General features: G+C 40.6%; 1 protein-coding gene across 1 annotated transcript in view; it reads right to left on the bottom strand.

Moving 5' to 3' along the window:
- Positions 1-4,526: 4,526 nt before the first annotated feature.
- RLF (RLF zinc finger) overlaps positions 4,527-18,179 on the bottom strand; it is a 114,650-nt gene continuing 100,997 nt past the window's right edge. Inside the window, exons 7-8 of the mRNA XM_067530811.1 lie at positions 16,761-16,902; positions 4,527-9,915 (exon numbers count right to left, since the gene is read on the bottom strand). Of these exons, the coding sequence (XP_067386912.1) occupies positions 5,143-9,915; positions 16,761-16,902 (4,915 nt within the window). The 3' untranslated portion in view covers positions 4,527-5,142. The remainder of the gene's footprint in view (positions 9,916-16,760; positions 16,903-18,179) is intronic.

Here is an 18,179-nt window from a genome sequence, read left to right as displayed (position 1 = left end):
TGGAACTGCAGGCTTGCCATAGAATAAACTTTACGGTCGAACAAGTCTAAGCACTTCGCCTTGTTTTTTGGGGTGGAGCCTGGTTGTTCATATCTGTCCCCCTCATTGGCTGCAGCCACTAAGAGAGATCCTGGTGGAGGGTGGGCAAAAAGGTATTTGAATCCCTTAGTGGGAAACATAATACCTTTTCTTGGCCCTTTTCGAGGTTGGAGGTAGTGAAGATGGGGTTTGCCACAGGGCCTTAACTATTTTAACACTCAGTCGTGCACAGGCAGTGCAACCTGGCTTGGTGCCACTGTAGCCAACACATTGAACAAAATGTCCAAGGTGTCTTGGAGCTCCCCAACCTCTAAGCCCAGGTGGGAGGCCATCATCTTCAGAAACTCCTGGTGTGCCCTGAATTCATCCAAGGGTACCAACAGTTCCACCACAATTGCCTCATCTGGGGACGATGGGGATGAATGCAAAGCTGGGGGAAGAAGGGGTGGTCACATCTTGGTTCTGGGCTCAAAGAGATGCACGTGGCTCTGAATTGCCCTCAAATTCCGAGTCCTGTGACCTGGTAGGCAGCACTGCAGACTGCTTCACTGAGAAGCGGAACTAGCAGGGCCCCAGTGCCATGGGAAACCCCCACAGATTCCAATAAGGCCAATGAGTCTGCCATTATCTCTGGGGCCAGAGAGATGTTGAAGGCATTGCTCCTCCTCTGTGTTCCTTGTGGCAGTGCTGGTGCTGGCTTAGCTCAGGACTATGCTCTCTCTCTGATGCCAAGGAATGGGAGTCTGTTCCCGATGACCAAGGCGGGGCTGCAGACTCCTCCATCTAACCCTTCCGCGGTACCGGGGAGCGATGGTGCAGGGAGGGGGACTGGTGCCTGAAACCGGTGGGTCGGTGCCTTTCTGATGACTGCCCTTCCAGAGACTGGTGAGGAGATTGGGATTGACGGTGGGAATCCCCCCAATGGTGCCAAGTTGGTGGTGACTGGTACCAGAGGATAGACGACTGGCGGTGCCAGAAGCATGACCACTGTCTGATCTTTGCGCTGATGAGGGAGAACTTGAGCAGGATCTTGAACAGTGGTGCCAAGGGTGGGGGGGTGATCTTCTCCGCGTTGGTGATCAAGATACCAAGGACCCCTTTTAACTAGGCAGAATGGGTGAGTGAAGCGGATGATGGGGCAGCCCCATTACTGGCTCTCCCTTGGAGGCTGGTACTTTGCCTTTGTCCGGTACAGAGGACCCCAGTGTCAGGGGCACAGGCAAGGTTATATGGTCCTGTGCTGCCTGAAATTCCAGTGTCAAAGGAATGGCCAGGTGGACAGAGCTCCTCACACTGGCGAGGCTGAGGTGGTTCCCTCAGTGGGGAGCTGGTCATTTGGGGTTCCGGGGAGGGTAATTGGCCCAATATGGGTCCTGTACCCTGAGCTCCTTTCTTGCTCCTCTTGGGCACTGATGAGTGGCCCCTCTTGGCACAGTGCTTCTTTCTGTACCCCGACCCTGGCGATGCCCAAGCAGTGCTGGGAGGTGCTCAGTGCCAGCTGTGCGCTCTGTACTGAAGCTGTCATACTCAGCACTGAAGCAGTCTGGGAGGGCTCCGAGGTTGGTCTCAATGCTGCCTCCCTGAACAAGTCCTTCAGGCGAATATCCCTCTTTTCATGTCCTGGGCTTGAAGCTTTACAAATAGCACACGTGTCTTTTCTATGTGCTTCCCCCAGACACTTAAGGCAGCCATCATGAGGGTCCACTCTGTGGGAATGACTTATTATAGGTCAACCAGGATTTAAACCCCAAGGTCTGGGGCATGGCCTGACCCCAGGCAAGAGCCCTTAACTATCTATACTAAACTATTTACACTAATCACTTAAGATTAACTAATCTAAACCTATCAACAGAACAAAGAGAAAAAGGAAATTATTATCTACAAACACAATGCTTTGCAGTTGCAAGCAAGGAGGAGTTCCAGCAACCGTCACTGGTGGAAAGAAGGAACTCAGAGGGCATAGGGCCAGCTGCCCCTCTTATTCTGCAGCATAAATGTGCAACACCAGAGGGGGCCGGAGTCAACCTACAGGTACTGCTAAAGGGAAAAAAGTTCTGGTAACCATGCACATTGGTGCACACACACCTAGAATGGAATCGTTATGAGCAAGCATTCAAAAAAGAACCATGGGAATAATTTCCTCATTTAGATCTAACCTACCACATGGGCATCACCAGCATGCTTTTAATCTGCCGAACGCATATTTCACAGTCATTCAGCACCTGTTCATCCTGTTATTGAAGCATTCCTTGCTGCTATCCAGGTTGCTCATATAAGGCTTCATGAACCATTGCAGTAAGGGGTAGGCTCTCTCTCCTAGGATCACTACAGACACTTCAGCATCCCCCACTGGAATCTTTTGGTCTGGAAAGAAAGTTCCTGTTTGCAGCTTTCTGTACAGGCCAGCATTCCTAAAGATGCATGCGTCATGCAGCTTCCCTGATCACCCAAGTGTTGATGTCAGTGAAATGTGCCCGGTGATCCCCCAAATGCCTGTAGTACGATAGAGAAATACCCCTTTCTATTGATGCACTCCGTTGCAAGATTGTCCAGGGCCAAAATTGGGAAATGCATGCCATCTATCACCCCGCCAGTTAGTGAATCCCATTAATGGCAAAGCCATTCACTATTTCACGCACATTTCCAAGAATCTCAGTCCTTCATAGCAGAATGTGATTAATGGCCCTGCACACTTGTGATAACACAGGCCCAACAGTGGACTTTCCAACTCTGAACTGATCTGCGACCAACCAGTAGCAGTTTGAGTTGCCCACTGCCACATGGCAATCGCCAGGCGCTTCTCCATTGAGAGGGCCGCTCTCATTTTGCTGCCCTTGCTCCGCAGGACAGGGATGAGCTCTGCACAGTTCTGTAAAGGTGGCTTTGTGCATTTGAAAGTTCTGCAGCCACTGCTCGTCATCCCAGACGTGCATAATAATGCAATCCTACCACTCAATGCTTGTTTCATATGCCCAAAAGCGACAGTTCACCATGTGCAGCTGCTCCATGAATGCCAAAAAGTAATCCAGTGTTGTTTCTTTCCATAGCACACAGCAGGTCAGGCTCCTTGGATTCCTGTGTAGATTGGGAGCCCATGTTATATTGCATGATCATCTGCAATGTGTTCAGAACACTCATCACAACAATGGAGAGCAGTAGAGGATCCATCCTTTCAGAGGTGGGAGGCACATGGTAAACAGGAGCCACTGAAAAATGCTGCAAAACGCAGTCGGAAACCCACGGGATGGAAAACACTGCATCATGGAACATTGGGCCCACACCCGTGATGCACTGCAATCATCTCTGCCTTTCCACAACTCACAGCTGCAGAAGATGGCAAGTTTCACAGTGGGATAGCTGCCCACAGTGCACTGATCTCACTGTCGATGCCAGAGCACCAACTTTAGACATGCTTCTGCGACAGAACGAGTGCTTTGTGAACAGGCACAAGGATTATAATTATAATGCTTTTTGATCATTGCTATAATTTGCATCGACAACACTAATGTAGACAAAGCCTTATTCTCTCAATTACTTTGCCTCGCATTTATTTATTCTACTTCCCTACACACCGTCTCTTTTTTTCCCTGAAAGCCTCATCTGACAAAGTTCTTGTTTGGTTTTCTTTTCCATTTCCCCAAAGTTTTTTTTTTTTATTAGCCTCAACTTTTTGAAAATTTCATCTTGGAATTAACCACTTGTTCCTTGAGTTCTTTTGTCAGAAATTGTAGATTTGATAAATGTAATAGGATTTCATTTTGAATTTGAATTGTGATTCCTCATTCTGCAGTACTATCTGAGTTTCATTCCCATCTGTATGAAGTCTTAAGGTATAACATGGGGCTATAATTCCTATTATTGTTGATTAATACATCTTTATTTGGTGATCTTATTTTCCTATACTCATATGTTTGAACACTTTTGACCCTGTCAGGCAGAAAAAGATCTAATGTGGTTTATCTTAGTTCTGGATAAAGTTATCCCCACAATATGCAATGTAAGAACACTTGTGAATCTTATGGATAAGCTGTATTCATTACCCACAAGGTAACTAGAGAATTTAGAATCCCTCCACATATTGTTTCTTGTGGCTGAGGTAGTTAGAAAGCTGGTCCATGAACTCCTCCAGTCATGGGTAACGTAGATGTAGCAGATACCTAAGGGTAGCTTTTAAAAATTATTCTGTCTTAAATACATGCCTGAAATACATAATCCCTTTAAAAAAAAAAATCAATCGTTTTATATTGAGAGATAGCAAATATATACAGAACGTATTAGAATTAAAGTAATAAAGATTATGCCATCAGGTTTCAGTTATGTTCACTATGTGACAAATTCCATCATACTTTATATATCTGTTTGGTTCAAAATCTGGAAATTGCCAGAGTGTTACACATTTTAAAATGGGATGTGCTCTTTGGCTATATGCTCTTCTCCTAAGTCCTTTCATTGTAATGCTTATTGAAGAGAGTTAATGAAAGTTTGTTTAATTTATGTATTTTAATAAAGTACAAAACCATGCGTTTCAGGTATTTAAACTATTTGCAGAATTTTCATATTTAATACATTGCCAATGCATGTAATAAATAATGCCCCCCTAATTCACTAACTACAACCAAAAGTAAACCAAATTAAAATTTCTGTAACAAAAACTAGGAAGATTTACTGTAGGGTAAAACAAATACAGGTGAAAAACTGTAGTTTATTGAAACTCATAACTCAAAAAATATAAGATGCTGTAGTGTACAATATGTTACACAACGCACCCTTAGGTGCACATTCAAGTCAAGTAAGAACTCCATCTTTTCCCAAACCCTGGTACCCTAGTACTTGTTCCATATACAATCATGCACATTTACTTTGCAAGAGGAAGCCCCCAGTATTCTGAGGTGTTAATTAGCACCAAAAACAGCACATTTCATTTTTAAAAAAAATGAAACTGGGGAGCTAAATTAACTTAGCTAATACTTTTTGACAGACACATTCATGGAATTAAACAGCCTACTCTAACCTAACCAGTGTGTGTACTGTACCAGTTTCTGTTCTAGTTTGCAATTCTCCCCATATAGCAGTAGTGGAGAAGTCTGTTTCTAAACAAACTACTTATGTACTTCCTACACAAAGTTCATCTGTCTTTTTTGTTGGAAATAAGTCTATAAGATGTGTGGAAAACCTGGATCTTTCAAGGACAACTACTGGTCGTAAGTAATGAAGCTGTTTTAAGGCAAGGTCTCCACAGTCTGTTAGTGCCTTGTCCAATATGGCCCTCAAGTTTTCTAAAGAAGGGACAGATGTCGACTCAGTTGATAATAAAGGCTGGATTTCTGTTAGCTGCCCATGCACTGCAGTCCCATGATTTTGAGGTATGCTTACTTCTGTGTTTTCACACATAAAGTTGTTTACTATCACACCCCTTTGTAAGTCTCTATCTTTTTGTAAGACACCATCTATCTGCAATTGTTCTGGAGACTCCCATTCATCTAGTTCATCATCATCATCGTCATCATCTTTTCCCTCACTTTCCTGAATAAATTTTAGAAATGAAGATTCAAATCCCATTGGTTTATATGCCTTTAAATCAAATGGTCTGGCCAATGAATGCTTCTGAAACTTGTTTCTTGTGGTGTGGAGTGCATTTTTTTTAGCATTCTGATGTACTGAGCTGTGTTGCCAGCCTTCTGTCTCTTTCTCCCTTGGTAGCTGCAAAGGTAAACTGGTAAAATAAGAGCTGTTTTCTCTTCCACTAGTTTCAGGCAAACCTTCAGTTTTACACAAAGGCTCTGTTATACCACATTCTTCAAAACAACTGGTTTTTGAACTATGGTTGTATTTTAAAGTGCCTGAATACAAAAAAGCACCCGTGCCAAAAACCACATTGTTTGCTGCACTTCTATTTTGATTTTCATTGTCTGTATCTTGATGTTCATAAGCAGTGTTTGGAACACAACATTTTCCACTTTCATTCAGGTAGTCTGTGTGCACTGTATTTTCCTGTTTAAACTCTCTGGCTTCCTCTTTATTTAACGATAGCTCTGTTTCCAAAGAGGGTTCCTTTTTAACCATCGTACCACTTTTAACACAAACTACCAGATTCTCAGTCCGCTGTTCTATATAAATATTGGTCATCTGATGTGTGCGTTTATAATGCCTCACTATACTGCTTTCCAATTTTACTACAGACAGACATCCTTGAACCATGCAAGGGTACTGAGTCTGGTTAGAGTTCTCTCTGCACATTTTCAGGGCTTCCTCCTTTGTTTTAAAATGAATCAAATGTTTTTCTTTATTTTTGCCCATTTTTTTAGATTTTTCTTTTATCCGTTTCTCATTCTCCTCATTCATATTACACTGATCTTTCAAACAGCCTTGTTCATTTTTATCTTTAAGCAGATCATCCTGCTCCTCTTTATGATTTCCAAAGAGACTACCATAATATTCACTATGGCGGAAATATACATGTTGAGAGTAATGGCTGTAATTTGTGAAAATCCTATCACAGCCATTAAGGTCACAATGAATTTCAAAGTCTTTGTTTATTTCTTCTTCATTAGCATGCTGTTCTAGCAAGTGAACTTTTAGCTTGTTAAAAGTATGAAATACAGCAGGGCATTGAGGCTGATTACATCGAAATCTTGCAGATTCAGTTTCAGAAAGCACTTTTTGATCCTCTAACTGATCAAGGTTATGAAAGTCACTGCAATGCTTAGCAAGAGTCTTAGAACATAAAAAGCGTTTACTACATTCTTTGTATTTGCATGCAAATATTTTTTTACATTTGACAAGTTCCCTTTTAGTTCTTGCTTTGTCTTTTTCTAAACAGAGCTGCTCTTTGTTATACTGATGTACAGTTCTATAGTGACGAATCAAGCCTTTCTGATTGGTAAAGGCAGAGTTGCAACTTTTATGAATACAATGGAACGGTTTGTGGTATTTATGCAATATATAACATAAATTTCCTTTGGCAACTGTTCTTTTACTTCCTCTCCCTTCTCTTGCTTCCAATTCTTCCCTGTGGCTGTCAAGCGAGGATATTTTAGAGGGTTTTCCAGTTATGTTACTATCCGTGTCTTCACTGGACTCCAAATCAGTTTCTGAACTACACTCTTCCTTCTTAGGGCGGCGCAGTTGTTTAGCAGATTGCCCAGTTTGTTCAATATGTTCTTCATCTCTATTGGTATAGAACCCAGGTGTTGAAGCAGCATTATTTTTTAGCTTGTCCTCTGCACATGCACCTATATGCTCACATTTTTCATTAGGAAATAGCTTGTGTGTTACTCTCTCATTGCCAATTTGATGTTTGTTTCTATAATGAATTCTAAGGTGTGTTTTTCTTGTAAATGATCTTTGACAAATATGGCATTTAAATGGTGAATATCGATGTTGAAACATATTTAACTGAAGAACCATTTCCTTGGAATAATTATGCTTTTTAACATAATGCATTAAGAGAGCTTCTCTGGTCACAAACTCATATTTACAACCTTGACGTTCACAGAAAAATGGTTTAGCTGCCAGTTGAGTGAGATACTGGGTAGGTAAGTTGTCTTGTTGGTCTTCAAAATGAAGTTCTGAGGTAGTTTCATTGACAACTGATTGAGGACACTTGGCATCATTAGATGGATATGACTGTAGTGACCCTAAAAAAGGCTTGTGTATTAAAGTGGAAGAATTTGCAGTGAAGTTAGACTTTAAACTTAAATGTTTTAAGCCCAACAGAAGTTCCAACATGGCATCCTCAGTATTTGGCACCTTAGAACCTTCATAAAAGGAAGTTTCTGGGAAAGGACAAATTTCTTCTTTGAGACAATTTTTTTCTTTAGGATTTTTTGTATACGGACTTTCTGGAGAGCCAGTATTTGTATCCAAATTATGCCTAAGATCCCCAATAATTTTGCTGTTTTGACTATCATTGATTAGATTAAAAATATCTTTACTTTTGATCCCCATCTTTTTTTTAGGTTTGAAATGGTATGGATGAACCCTTCGAAGATGTTTTTGCATACTTCTGGCATTTTTGTATGTTGAACTACATCCTTCAAAACCACAGGTAATTTTTTTCCCATCAAAACAAACTGCCACATTGGAGCACTGTTCTTTTAAACCTGAGGGGTGAAAGATTCCCTCATGGGATATTAAATTCCCAGGAATTGTCTGATTCTGAGCTATTGTTTCTCTCAAAGGGGATACCTGCTTTTTGGTTACTACACTGGAGGTTTTGTGGCTTCCAAAATAAACACTGCAGTTGCTTTCACTATCAGTTTCGTCATTGTCAGAGACGGTTTCTTCCTTAATTTGTAAGATTTCTTGAGAACTTGTTGACCCCACAGACAAAGAAAGATTTTCATGTGAACTGAAATTATCTGCTTGATCAAGCAATTGAGACTCAGGAAGATAACTGCATCTCTCTTTTGAAATAGGCTCTTCAAATTTAACTGATATCTCCTTCATTTCGCCATTTGATATTGCAGTATTATGCATTGCAAGGTGATTCTGAAATTCTGTTTTTGAGTAATAGAACTTTTTACAACCAAGAAAATTACATGTGTATGATGCATCCCTAAAATGCTGAGCTTCATGGTGGTAAAGCTGTCCCAGGTCACTAAAAACGATATTGCAGCCATTTAATTCACACTTATAACGTAGATCTTCATGCATTTGCTTGTGATTAAGTAATTCATTAACTGACCCAAATCTAGCATAACAATCCATAGACACACACATGTAAGGCTGAGGACCACAATGCACTCGTTCATGCTCCTGCAGATGAAAGGATGTCATGAAGTGACGTCGGCAAAAAGCACACTTCTCTCTTCTGTTTTTCATATCCAAGTAGTGTTTTGCATTTTCATCATTGTTTTGATGTTCAGCCTTTAGATGTACACTTAAATATTTAAATTGCTTAAATACTCTAGAGCAGTCTGTGCCAGGACATGGATATATGTCTCTATCTTGCAGATGATAATTTTCTAACTGGCTAAATGTGACATATTCATTTATGTCATTTTTGCTTTTTTCAGGTGGTTGCGGTGGCTGCTGCTGCTGTTCAGGTAATGCAGAAGTGTTCCTGGATGTACTGGTCTTTTGTGATGATCTCTCTTTTTTCAACAGTATTTTCTTTTTTGGTCTGTGTGTTCTACTAGGTGGCATTTTAACATGTTCCATTACATGTGGTACAAAAAATTCCTTTCTCTTGAACTTTTTTGTACACACTGGACATGTATAAATACCATCTTCCATGTGCATCTTAGAATGATGTAGTATTCTAGCCTCTATACATTCCCTTTTGCATAACACACAGAAGAATTTGTACTGGAGCCATCTCTGATATCTTTCAGACGATCCGATTGGCTTTTTCATTCTTTTCTCTTTAGGTTGATTTGTTGCCTCTTTTCCTTCATAATATTTATGTTCTTTAGTCTCCTCGCAATCACTCAAAAGAGTTTCTAATATGTCAGTTTCATTGACTAACATATCATTACAACTTGCATCATCTTCAGAATCAGAAACTTCTTTCCCTAAGAGTTTAAGACAATGTCGTTTTAAAGTCTTCCAGTCCCAAAATTCAGGATCAAATGGCCAATATGCTTTTAAAGCTAACAGAAGCTCACAACGGAGTGAGTTTGGAACCAGTGCATTTTCTTCATCAAATTTCTGATCTGGTTGCAAATACAACTCTTCCAGCACATTATATCCATCCAAACTTGGCTCGAGCAAAAACTCTGTGAGCTGGCATGCTCTTCTAACTTCAAGGTCCACTGGTAAAAGGCATGCAATTGTTTTACATACAGATGTCTTCATTTCATCATTTCCATTTGATCTGATTTGAAGCGCTCTCACACATAACAAAATAGACACAGCAAGACCTGCTTCTTCTGCCTGTGTGAAAAAAAACAAACACAAAAGTTACTTTTCAGTTCTTTGCTAGATGCATTCTTTCCTGAATCACACACACTGTGGAACAACTGTATTTACATCTTGAAGTCTGCTTGATGGTAGAAGTGATGTTTAGGATAGGTACTATAATACTCTTAGTAGAATAGGCAATGCCATATACAGAAATAAAATAATGGCTCTAACTCCTACTCCCTTGTTTGTACATCTAAGGGCCGTAATAGAACTTTTTTCCACTGCCTCACACCAGGAGCTCTTGATGAGTTGTTTTTCTATTATTCCTAAATCATTTTCAGTGTCACTGCTTTCCAAGGTACATTCCCCCACTCTGTAGGTATGGCCTGTTGTCCTTGTTACTAAATGTATAACTTTGTATTTGGATGTGTTAAAATTCATTTGACTAGCCCAATTTACCAAGCAATACAGATGGCTGTGTGTGACTGCCCTGTCATTATTTACCATTACACCAAACTCATCTGTATCAGAGGTGATTTCATATTTACTTCCAGTTCATCAGTGAAATTGTTGAATAGCATTTTGCCCACTACTAAATCCCTTCAAAACCCCGCTATAAACACCACATTGACAACTACTTTGAGATCTGTCAGCCAGTTCAGAATTCAATTAACATGTGCTTTACTGATAGTGTATAATGCTAATTTTTAACTCAGAATATTGTGAAGTACTAAATCAAACACCTTACCAAAGTCTAAGTATATTACACCTTTGCAGTTACCTTTTTCAGCAAAACTGGTAATCTCCCCAAAGAATGAAATCAGATGTGACAAGATTTAGTCTCCCGCCATAAAACCATGCTGGACTGATATTATCCTATTCTGTATTAATGGAATCCCTTATCAGCTTTTTCCATTATTTTGTCTGAGACTGAAAGCAGGTTAACCTGTCTATAGTTATACAGGTCATCCTGCTTGCCCTTCTTGAATAATGGCACAACATTAGCACTCCTCCTATCTTCTGGAATTGCCCCAGTATTACAAGATTAAAAATGTATTTAGATGCACGTTACCCTATGCTTTATTTCATTACGGGCAACAGAAATATGAACACAAGCATTTATATTTACTTGTATGTAGATGTAGGAAATAGCTTCCTGGTGTGGTAGGCCAGTTAAATACAAGGAGCAGCATCTGAGGTGGTAGGTCCTCATAGCTGGGATTGTAGCATTTCCCTTGCCTTCTTTAAGGGTGGCTAGCGGTGGAATGGATCATGGGGCAAAAGGTTTGTAGGCAAGGGCTAAGCACCCTTCTTGTAAAATAAGGTATCAATCTCCCTCTCCCATCAAAGGGGTGGGATTTGATTTGCAGGGATTCCAAAGCACTTCTATGAGGCTTAGTAGTAATTCCTGGGTGGCAGCATACCAAGGATCTTGGCTGTGCAATGAAGAATCACATCAGCTGTGATTAAGTGGGTTGGTTATGCCCTGGAATTTTTTCAGAGGGTCTGGACGCAAGCCAATAGGAAAGATGTGCTATGGGGAGCCTGGAGCAGCCCTTCCCAGGACATCTTTGCTCTTAGCTGTTGTCACGACATGTGGTGTCTGAAAAGTTGTGTAGGAATTACTGTTTCTAATTGTGCTTTTGAATAAAGTTCTGGCCTTTCAGTCAAAAATTCCAGATATCTGCATCTTCACTGGCCCATTTCCCTTTGCAAATAGTAATTAAGATAGTAATCACAGTTGTTTCTCAGATGAATATGAAGCACACAGCTGTAAAATAGTATTTTTAATGACTGTGGCTGATCTGTTTGACTGTCCTTTACGTAGCAGTGCAAATATTTTGTATTTTTGGATGTGACGCCCTCAATTCATGTTAACAATGTCAAATATTTTCTGAGCAATGAATGCACTTTATATTGTTAACATGTAATGAGAATGTGTAAAGAATTTATCGGCATGCAGATTTTAAAATTCAATATATTTCCAGTTCAACAAAGACAAAAATGGAAAACAATGTTTCCATAAACTAACATAAGAATGTGTTTCCAGGCACAAAGTACTTACCTGCACTTAGTAACAGCATAATAAGATGTATTAGAGCAAAATACTGATAGAAAGTAACTGATAATGTTAATGATGTAATTTAATTCTATTGTTGTATGTGGTGGTGTTGTAGCCACGTTGGTCCCAGGTATTAGCAAGACAAGGTGGGTGAGGTAATATCTTTAACTGCACCAACTTACGCTTGTCTGTCTCACCAACAGAAGTTGGTCCAATTAAAGATATTTCACCACTCACCTTGTCTCTCTAATTCTAAACACTCACACACTTGCATATATACACACCTACATATGTATGCCAAGGTATTTTAAATTATTCTTGTGTCATACTTTATCTCTATACTATTTCCTACAAAAGCTTAGAAGACCATTAAAGTTTGCAAAGTCAAGAACTCAAAAGTTGGGAAATATCAAGATTAAGACTGCCTGTGACACATTCATTCTGCCTAGTCTGTGTGTTTAACTACATGATCAGATCCTATTTTTCCCCCCATGAGGACTCTATGGTGCTCAGTGAATAGGGTGGCTGTTCAACATTTCTTTTCAAATTCATAAAATCAACCTGTGGCCTTATTTGCTGCCCATTCAAATCCTGTACTGAAAAAGCAATTTTTAGATTTCTTCATGGACTTTTCTACAATGCACTTACCCTCTGTAGTATCTGAGACTTCACAAACATTAATTTACCTTCACAACACGCCTGCCAACCCTTGACTACACTGGAAAGTTTCTGGTATAAACTAAGGTGTGAATTTAAAAACTGCTATAGTAATACCAATATTAACCCTCACATGGTTGCTCCTATCCTAATATGGAATGACTTTTTTCAGTTTAGCTTAAAGCACTTCCCAAACTAAATATAAAAAAGCCTCTCTTTTACTGAAATAGCAGTGTCTACACAGATGGCTATATCAGTATATCTGGTAAAATCTTCCAGGCATACAAGGCTTCAGATAAAGGAATATTAGTCCCATTTTAGAGCTGAAGAACTGAATGAGATACACACAGAGGTCAACATTTATGGAACTGTCCACAAATTTTGGGTGCTCAATGTCAGATATCTACACTTATTATGAGGTGCTGATTACCTCCTAGCTCCCACTGCCTTCAGTAGGAATTCTGAATGTTCACTCCTTCTGAAAATCAGGTTCCCAGGTATTTCAAAAGCCAGGCACCAAGAAAATGAGGTGCATGTTATTGCACAAGAATCTTCAGATATGACTGCTAAGTGACTTGCTCAGCAAAACAAAGGAAGTCTGTGGCAATGCCAAGAATAGACTAGTTCCCTTGCATCCCAGACCAACACCTTAACCATGAGACCATTCTTTTTCCTCTTGCCACCCACTGTCTTTTTCATCACATACCATATAAAATTAATGAGGCAGGGATCCTAGAGACAACATTCTCAAATACTACACACTCCTGTCTCATTCCCTGAGTACTGAATAAGGCAGTGTTCTGTGGAAAAAAATAGTATGTGAACATGTAATTAAAGACTAACGTAATGCATAGACAGATAGATGGGGCAGAATTAAGGTTGTACAGGCTATATACAGGCCCCTAAATGTGCCCTTCCTTAGCCTTTGAGTGCTTTCCTTTGCAACCTTTATGTCTTTTTGTATGGAATGTCCTAATTTTAGTTAAACAACAAATTCCATCATGTGCAACTGTAATGACAACCCACATAATTTACCATGATTTGAGCCTAGAGCCTCCACATGAAGCCTCTACCACTTTAGCTGAAGGAGTAACTATTAGTTGGGAAAGGAATGTGGTCTAGCATTTAGGGCAGAGAACAGAGAGAGGACTCCTGGGTGTCATTTGCTTGTAAATGATGTATTACATTACATAACGCGAGTCCTGTGGCACCTTAAAGACTAACATTTATTTGGGCATAAGCTTTCATGGGCAGAAACCCACTTCATCAGATGCAATTTACATAGTGCTTATACAAGTGTGGATCTCAAAAGGTGGGTAATGCAGGAGTAGCCCCATTTTACAGAAAATGGAGACACGCCATAGCATATTCATTCAGAGAAAGTGTTCATTCAAAACCATGCTCTGAAGTGTCCGTAGCCTCTGTTTGCCAGGGCAACAGGGGCTAGATCACTTGATGATTACCAGTTCTGTTCGTTATCTCTGATGCATCTGGCACTGGTCACTGTGAGAATACAGGATACTGGGCTAAATGGCCAATTGGTCTGATGCTGCATGGCCTTCTTATGTTGTGGTTAAGTGGATGAAGCTTGCGTGTGACATATCAGAAATCTTGGTTTTATTCTTAGCTCTGTCAGAAGATATCTTGTGCAACCCTTCAGATTGTTACCTACCTCATCTGTAAAATGAGAGGATGATACTTCCCTTCTTCCTCTCAGGCCTGCTTAATAGGCTGTGATGTGCACAGAATTTATTTTAGGCTGTGGAAGAGAAGGCTAGTGCACCTAGGTTGTGATGTGCACAGAATTTACTTTAGTCAGTGGAGGAGACAGGCAAATGCACCTTCTTAGGCCATAGGATATCTGAGAATAGGGAAAAGCAGCAGCAGCAGTTTTTTCTGTGTCCCATTTTGAGTTCTAGCTCTGTGCTTATACGAATATGATGCAGGAAGCTCAGTGGGATCTGGGAGTATGCACAGTGAGTTGGAACATTCAGAAAATTAAGGTACATGTATACATTTCTACTGTGCATGTGCAAGTGATTGGTTTTCAGCATGTAAGTCAATGAAAACTGGATGGTTTTTCAGAGGAACAGCAAAAGGCACATCCTCCAACATCAGGACAAACAGACTTAATTTCAATTTTCTGCTCCGATCCACAAAGATGTTAGAGCAATTAAAAAAATTATCAGAAAACATTAGCAATCAACCTAGTTTTTGTACCCTTGTCCTTACAAAGTGTTAACTTATTTTTGCTAATTTCTTACTCCCCCAAAAAAATCCAATCTGAGGCAGAAAACAAGCATGGAAAATTTCAGTCCAAACAGCTGATATATATCAAAGTTATAAGCATTTGGAAACAAAGCATTGTAAAATAAAGTATTAAGATACCTTAACTATAGGCATTACTGTTGCTTTGCCCATTAATAGTGTCCCACCAGATTTGTCTCCTTTAAACTACACAATCCTAGTCTTTTCTATCTCTCTTCTTGCAGAAGTCTTCCCAGGCCTATCATAATTTTGTTACCCATCTCTGGAACCCTTCTATTACTTTTTACAGTCATAGTGACCAGAACTGAGTACAACATTCCAGATGAGGCTGTCCCATTGATTTTACATGATGACACCAATACTTCCATTGACATAGAAAGTAACACATCAGATTGTTTGCTTTTAGACTGTCGCTGCACATATAAAAAGATTTTTTTACTGAGTTATGCACAGTTATGTTTAGATTGTGTGTGTGTATTTACAAATAATCCAGAACCCAGCAATGTATATAGCTCAAATTATTCCTTCTAATGTGCATTACTTTGCATTTGTCAGCAGTGAAATCCATCTGCCATCATGCTATCTGTGTCAAATCCTGTGTGGAGTTCCTCAGTCTTTTCGAGTCTTGACTAACCTAAATTACTCATCTGCAAATTTTAACTATCTTAATGTTTACCACCTTTTCCAGTTCTTTATCATACATTTTGAACATCAGTTATAGGATATATCTTGGGCCCACACCATTACGCTTTTGGGAAAAAAGGGATCAATGATAATTTTAAAAACTATTATTACAAGTCATACTTCAAAGCAGACTTGTATTTTAAAGTTAGTGAGTATGGTGCTCCTTGTTTGAGGAAATGTTAGTTGAGCAGTCTATGAAAAGTGCCCAGGTACTACGCTGATAGGTGAATTACAAATGTATGTAATAATTATAAAATAGTGTGATGATTTTTTTAATGTTTTGTATGAATTCAGTATGTGCCTCAGTTTCCCTCATGTGTTGCACAAGTATCTAGGTGGTGGGACAAGGGTGGGTGATCACTGCAGAGAACCCTAGAGGGCAGGTATGAATGCCGTCTAGCTCTCTGGATGCAGAGAATAGCTGGACACTATGTAACTTGGCAATAGAGGGCTGGGGCCCATCATCTGTAAGGAGCCAGCCCAAGGAGCTGAAGAATAAAGAGAGATGGAGGCCAGGTGGCCGGTTTGCCCAGGAAAGAGACACAAAGGATGGTGGAGGGACAACTGGGAGTGACTGAAGGAGGGCTGCTGGAAGCTGGTCAGTCTGCTGGTTTGGGACTCAGGTAAGGAGACAGCTGAGGGCTCTGGGTCCCCAAGTTGGACTTTGCTGAATATTCCTTTCTGTGCTAATGAGAACTGTTCTTTGCTATGTCCCAGACAACTAAAAAAACCTTTCTGTTTTCAATGTTGGCTGAGAGCCACTGCTGACTGCAATGTTGGGGTGCATGACTCTTTCGGGTGGTGTAAGGCTTCCCCAGGTGTCCTATTCAGGTGAACTCACTGCAGGGAGCTCAGTGTGAAGATGAGTGCTGAACGCTCCGAGGTCAGACCCAGGAGGCACTGAAGCCAAGGAGGCTTGACCTAATGAGTGTGCACCCTGAGAGGTTGTCACACTACAAGAGAGTCCTGTCTGAACTTCATTCAGAGCAGTTCCCAAGCACTGAGCCTGTGCACTCATGACACGTAGTAAACAATAAGATTATGACGTCAGTCAAAATTATGTTTTTTAAAAACTTCAGTTATTCAAATTTTATTGTTATTAGCAAAGCAAAAAATTAAGTTATGTTCTCTGGTGCAGTTTGTACATGCACTCAATAATAAAATGAAATTAACTGCAATCAGCAGACTGCAACAAATTACTTACTTCAGATTGTATGACTCTAATCAGGAAGAATAAGTGTTGGAGAGTTTTAGCTATGATGCCAAATTGCCGACATCTCTCCAAAAAGGAATCTAAAGAAGGATCAATTCTTCTTTGCAACTTGCTCCAGAACAGAGTCAGCTCCCTGGGAAGAGAGTTCAAAGCAGATTGTAAACATAATACAAGGTGATGGAACTGTGAGAGATTTGTTTAAAATCTTCACAATATGGTGTCAGTCCTAAAAGCTACATTAATTACTTGGGAAAAATCCTTTTTGTCAGATATTATTAATTAGGCCTCTTCTTCCTACGCAGCTAACATAAGGTTAGTACTACCATAATCTTACTGTTATTAAACAGAAATCAGAACAAAACATACAAGCTTACTATTCTCTCTTCAAGAGTGGAAGATTGTGTTCTTTGAAGATTGTTACGGGAGAGAAAACTGCTTCCCAGATGCATGCTCCAACCAGTAGGCTACAGAGTAACTCTTATGGTTGTGTGCGCTCTCACTCTCTGGCCCAAATGACTCAGAGCATGCACAAACTCATCCAGGATGTAGGAGACCAAGGATCCAGTCCCTTGCTCTGATTACTAATTATTTATCCAGAGTGGAACAGCTTCAACAGGAGAAACTGAGGGAGCCTCCTATCAGAATATTCTGTATCCCAATGGTTGGGCACTCACCTGAGAGGTGGCAGATCCCCATTTAAATTCCTTCTCTCCCTAAGAAGGAGGGACTTGAACTGAGGCTCTCCCACATCCCACGTGAGTATCCTTACCCTGAACTAAAAGTTATGAGGGAGGTCCTCCTAACTCCACCTTCACCACCAGCCAGTTTGTGTGAACTCACCTGAGAGCCTAATCCTATAGGTGATCTTTGAGAACATCTACTGGATCAAGCCCCACACACAACTTAGGCATTCAGCCATCTATCGTCTTGATTTGTGAATCTCTCTAGGACTTAGGCGGAAGATAGGCATCTGGATGCCTAGAGGAAAGCAGCAGAGCACACACCCAGAGGCAGAAATATAGGTGCCTAGGGAGCTTTTACTGCAAAACTTTAGGCACCTGATGAGATCAGAAGCCTACAATGTTTAGTAGGAGTTGAAGTGGCATTGCAGTGGCCATTGCCAACACCAGGACGTGGGCACCTAACACCTTTTGTATATTCAGGCCTATATTGGATCCAGCTGACATTAGGTATCCTGGATCTGTGCACGGCAAGGATCCGTGCACGTGCTTCAACGTTGAAACTCACTTCAGAGGGCTAAACCGAAGAAACCTGTGCCAAAGTCAGTGCTCGCCACCATACCCACAGCAAGGGACCTGTCAGAGGAGAGTTCTTCAGTGTTGATAGGCCATCAGTGCTGGAAGGTAGCCTCATGCTTCTTCCAGCAGTGAAAGGATCTTGAAGAGTCTG

This window comes from Emydura macquarii, unplaced genomic scaffold (assembly GCF_026122565.2).
Source record: "Emydura macquarii macquarii isolate MOO-44397 ecotype Brisbane River unplaced genomic scaffold, CSIRO-AGI_Emac_v2 contig_3113, whole genome shotgun sequence".
Classification (NCBI taxonomy): Eukaryota; Metazoa; Chordata; order Testudines; family Chelidae; genus Emydura; species Emydura macquarii.
The sequence above is the reverse complement of the archived record's forward strand: the minus strand, read 5'-3'. Positions and strand labels throughout refer to the sequence as shown.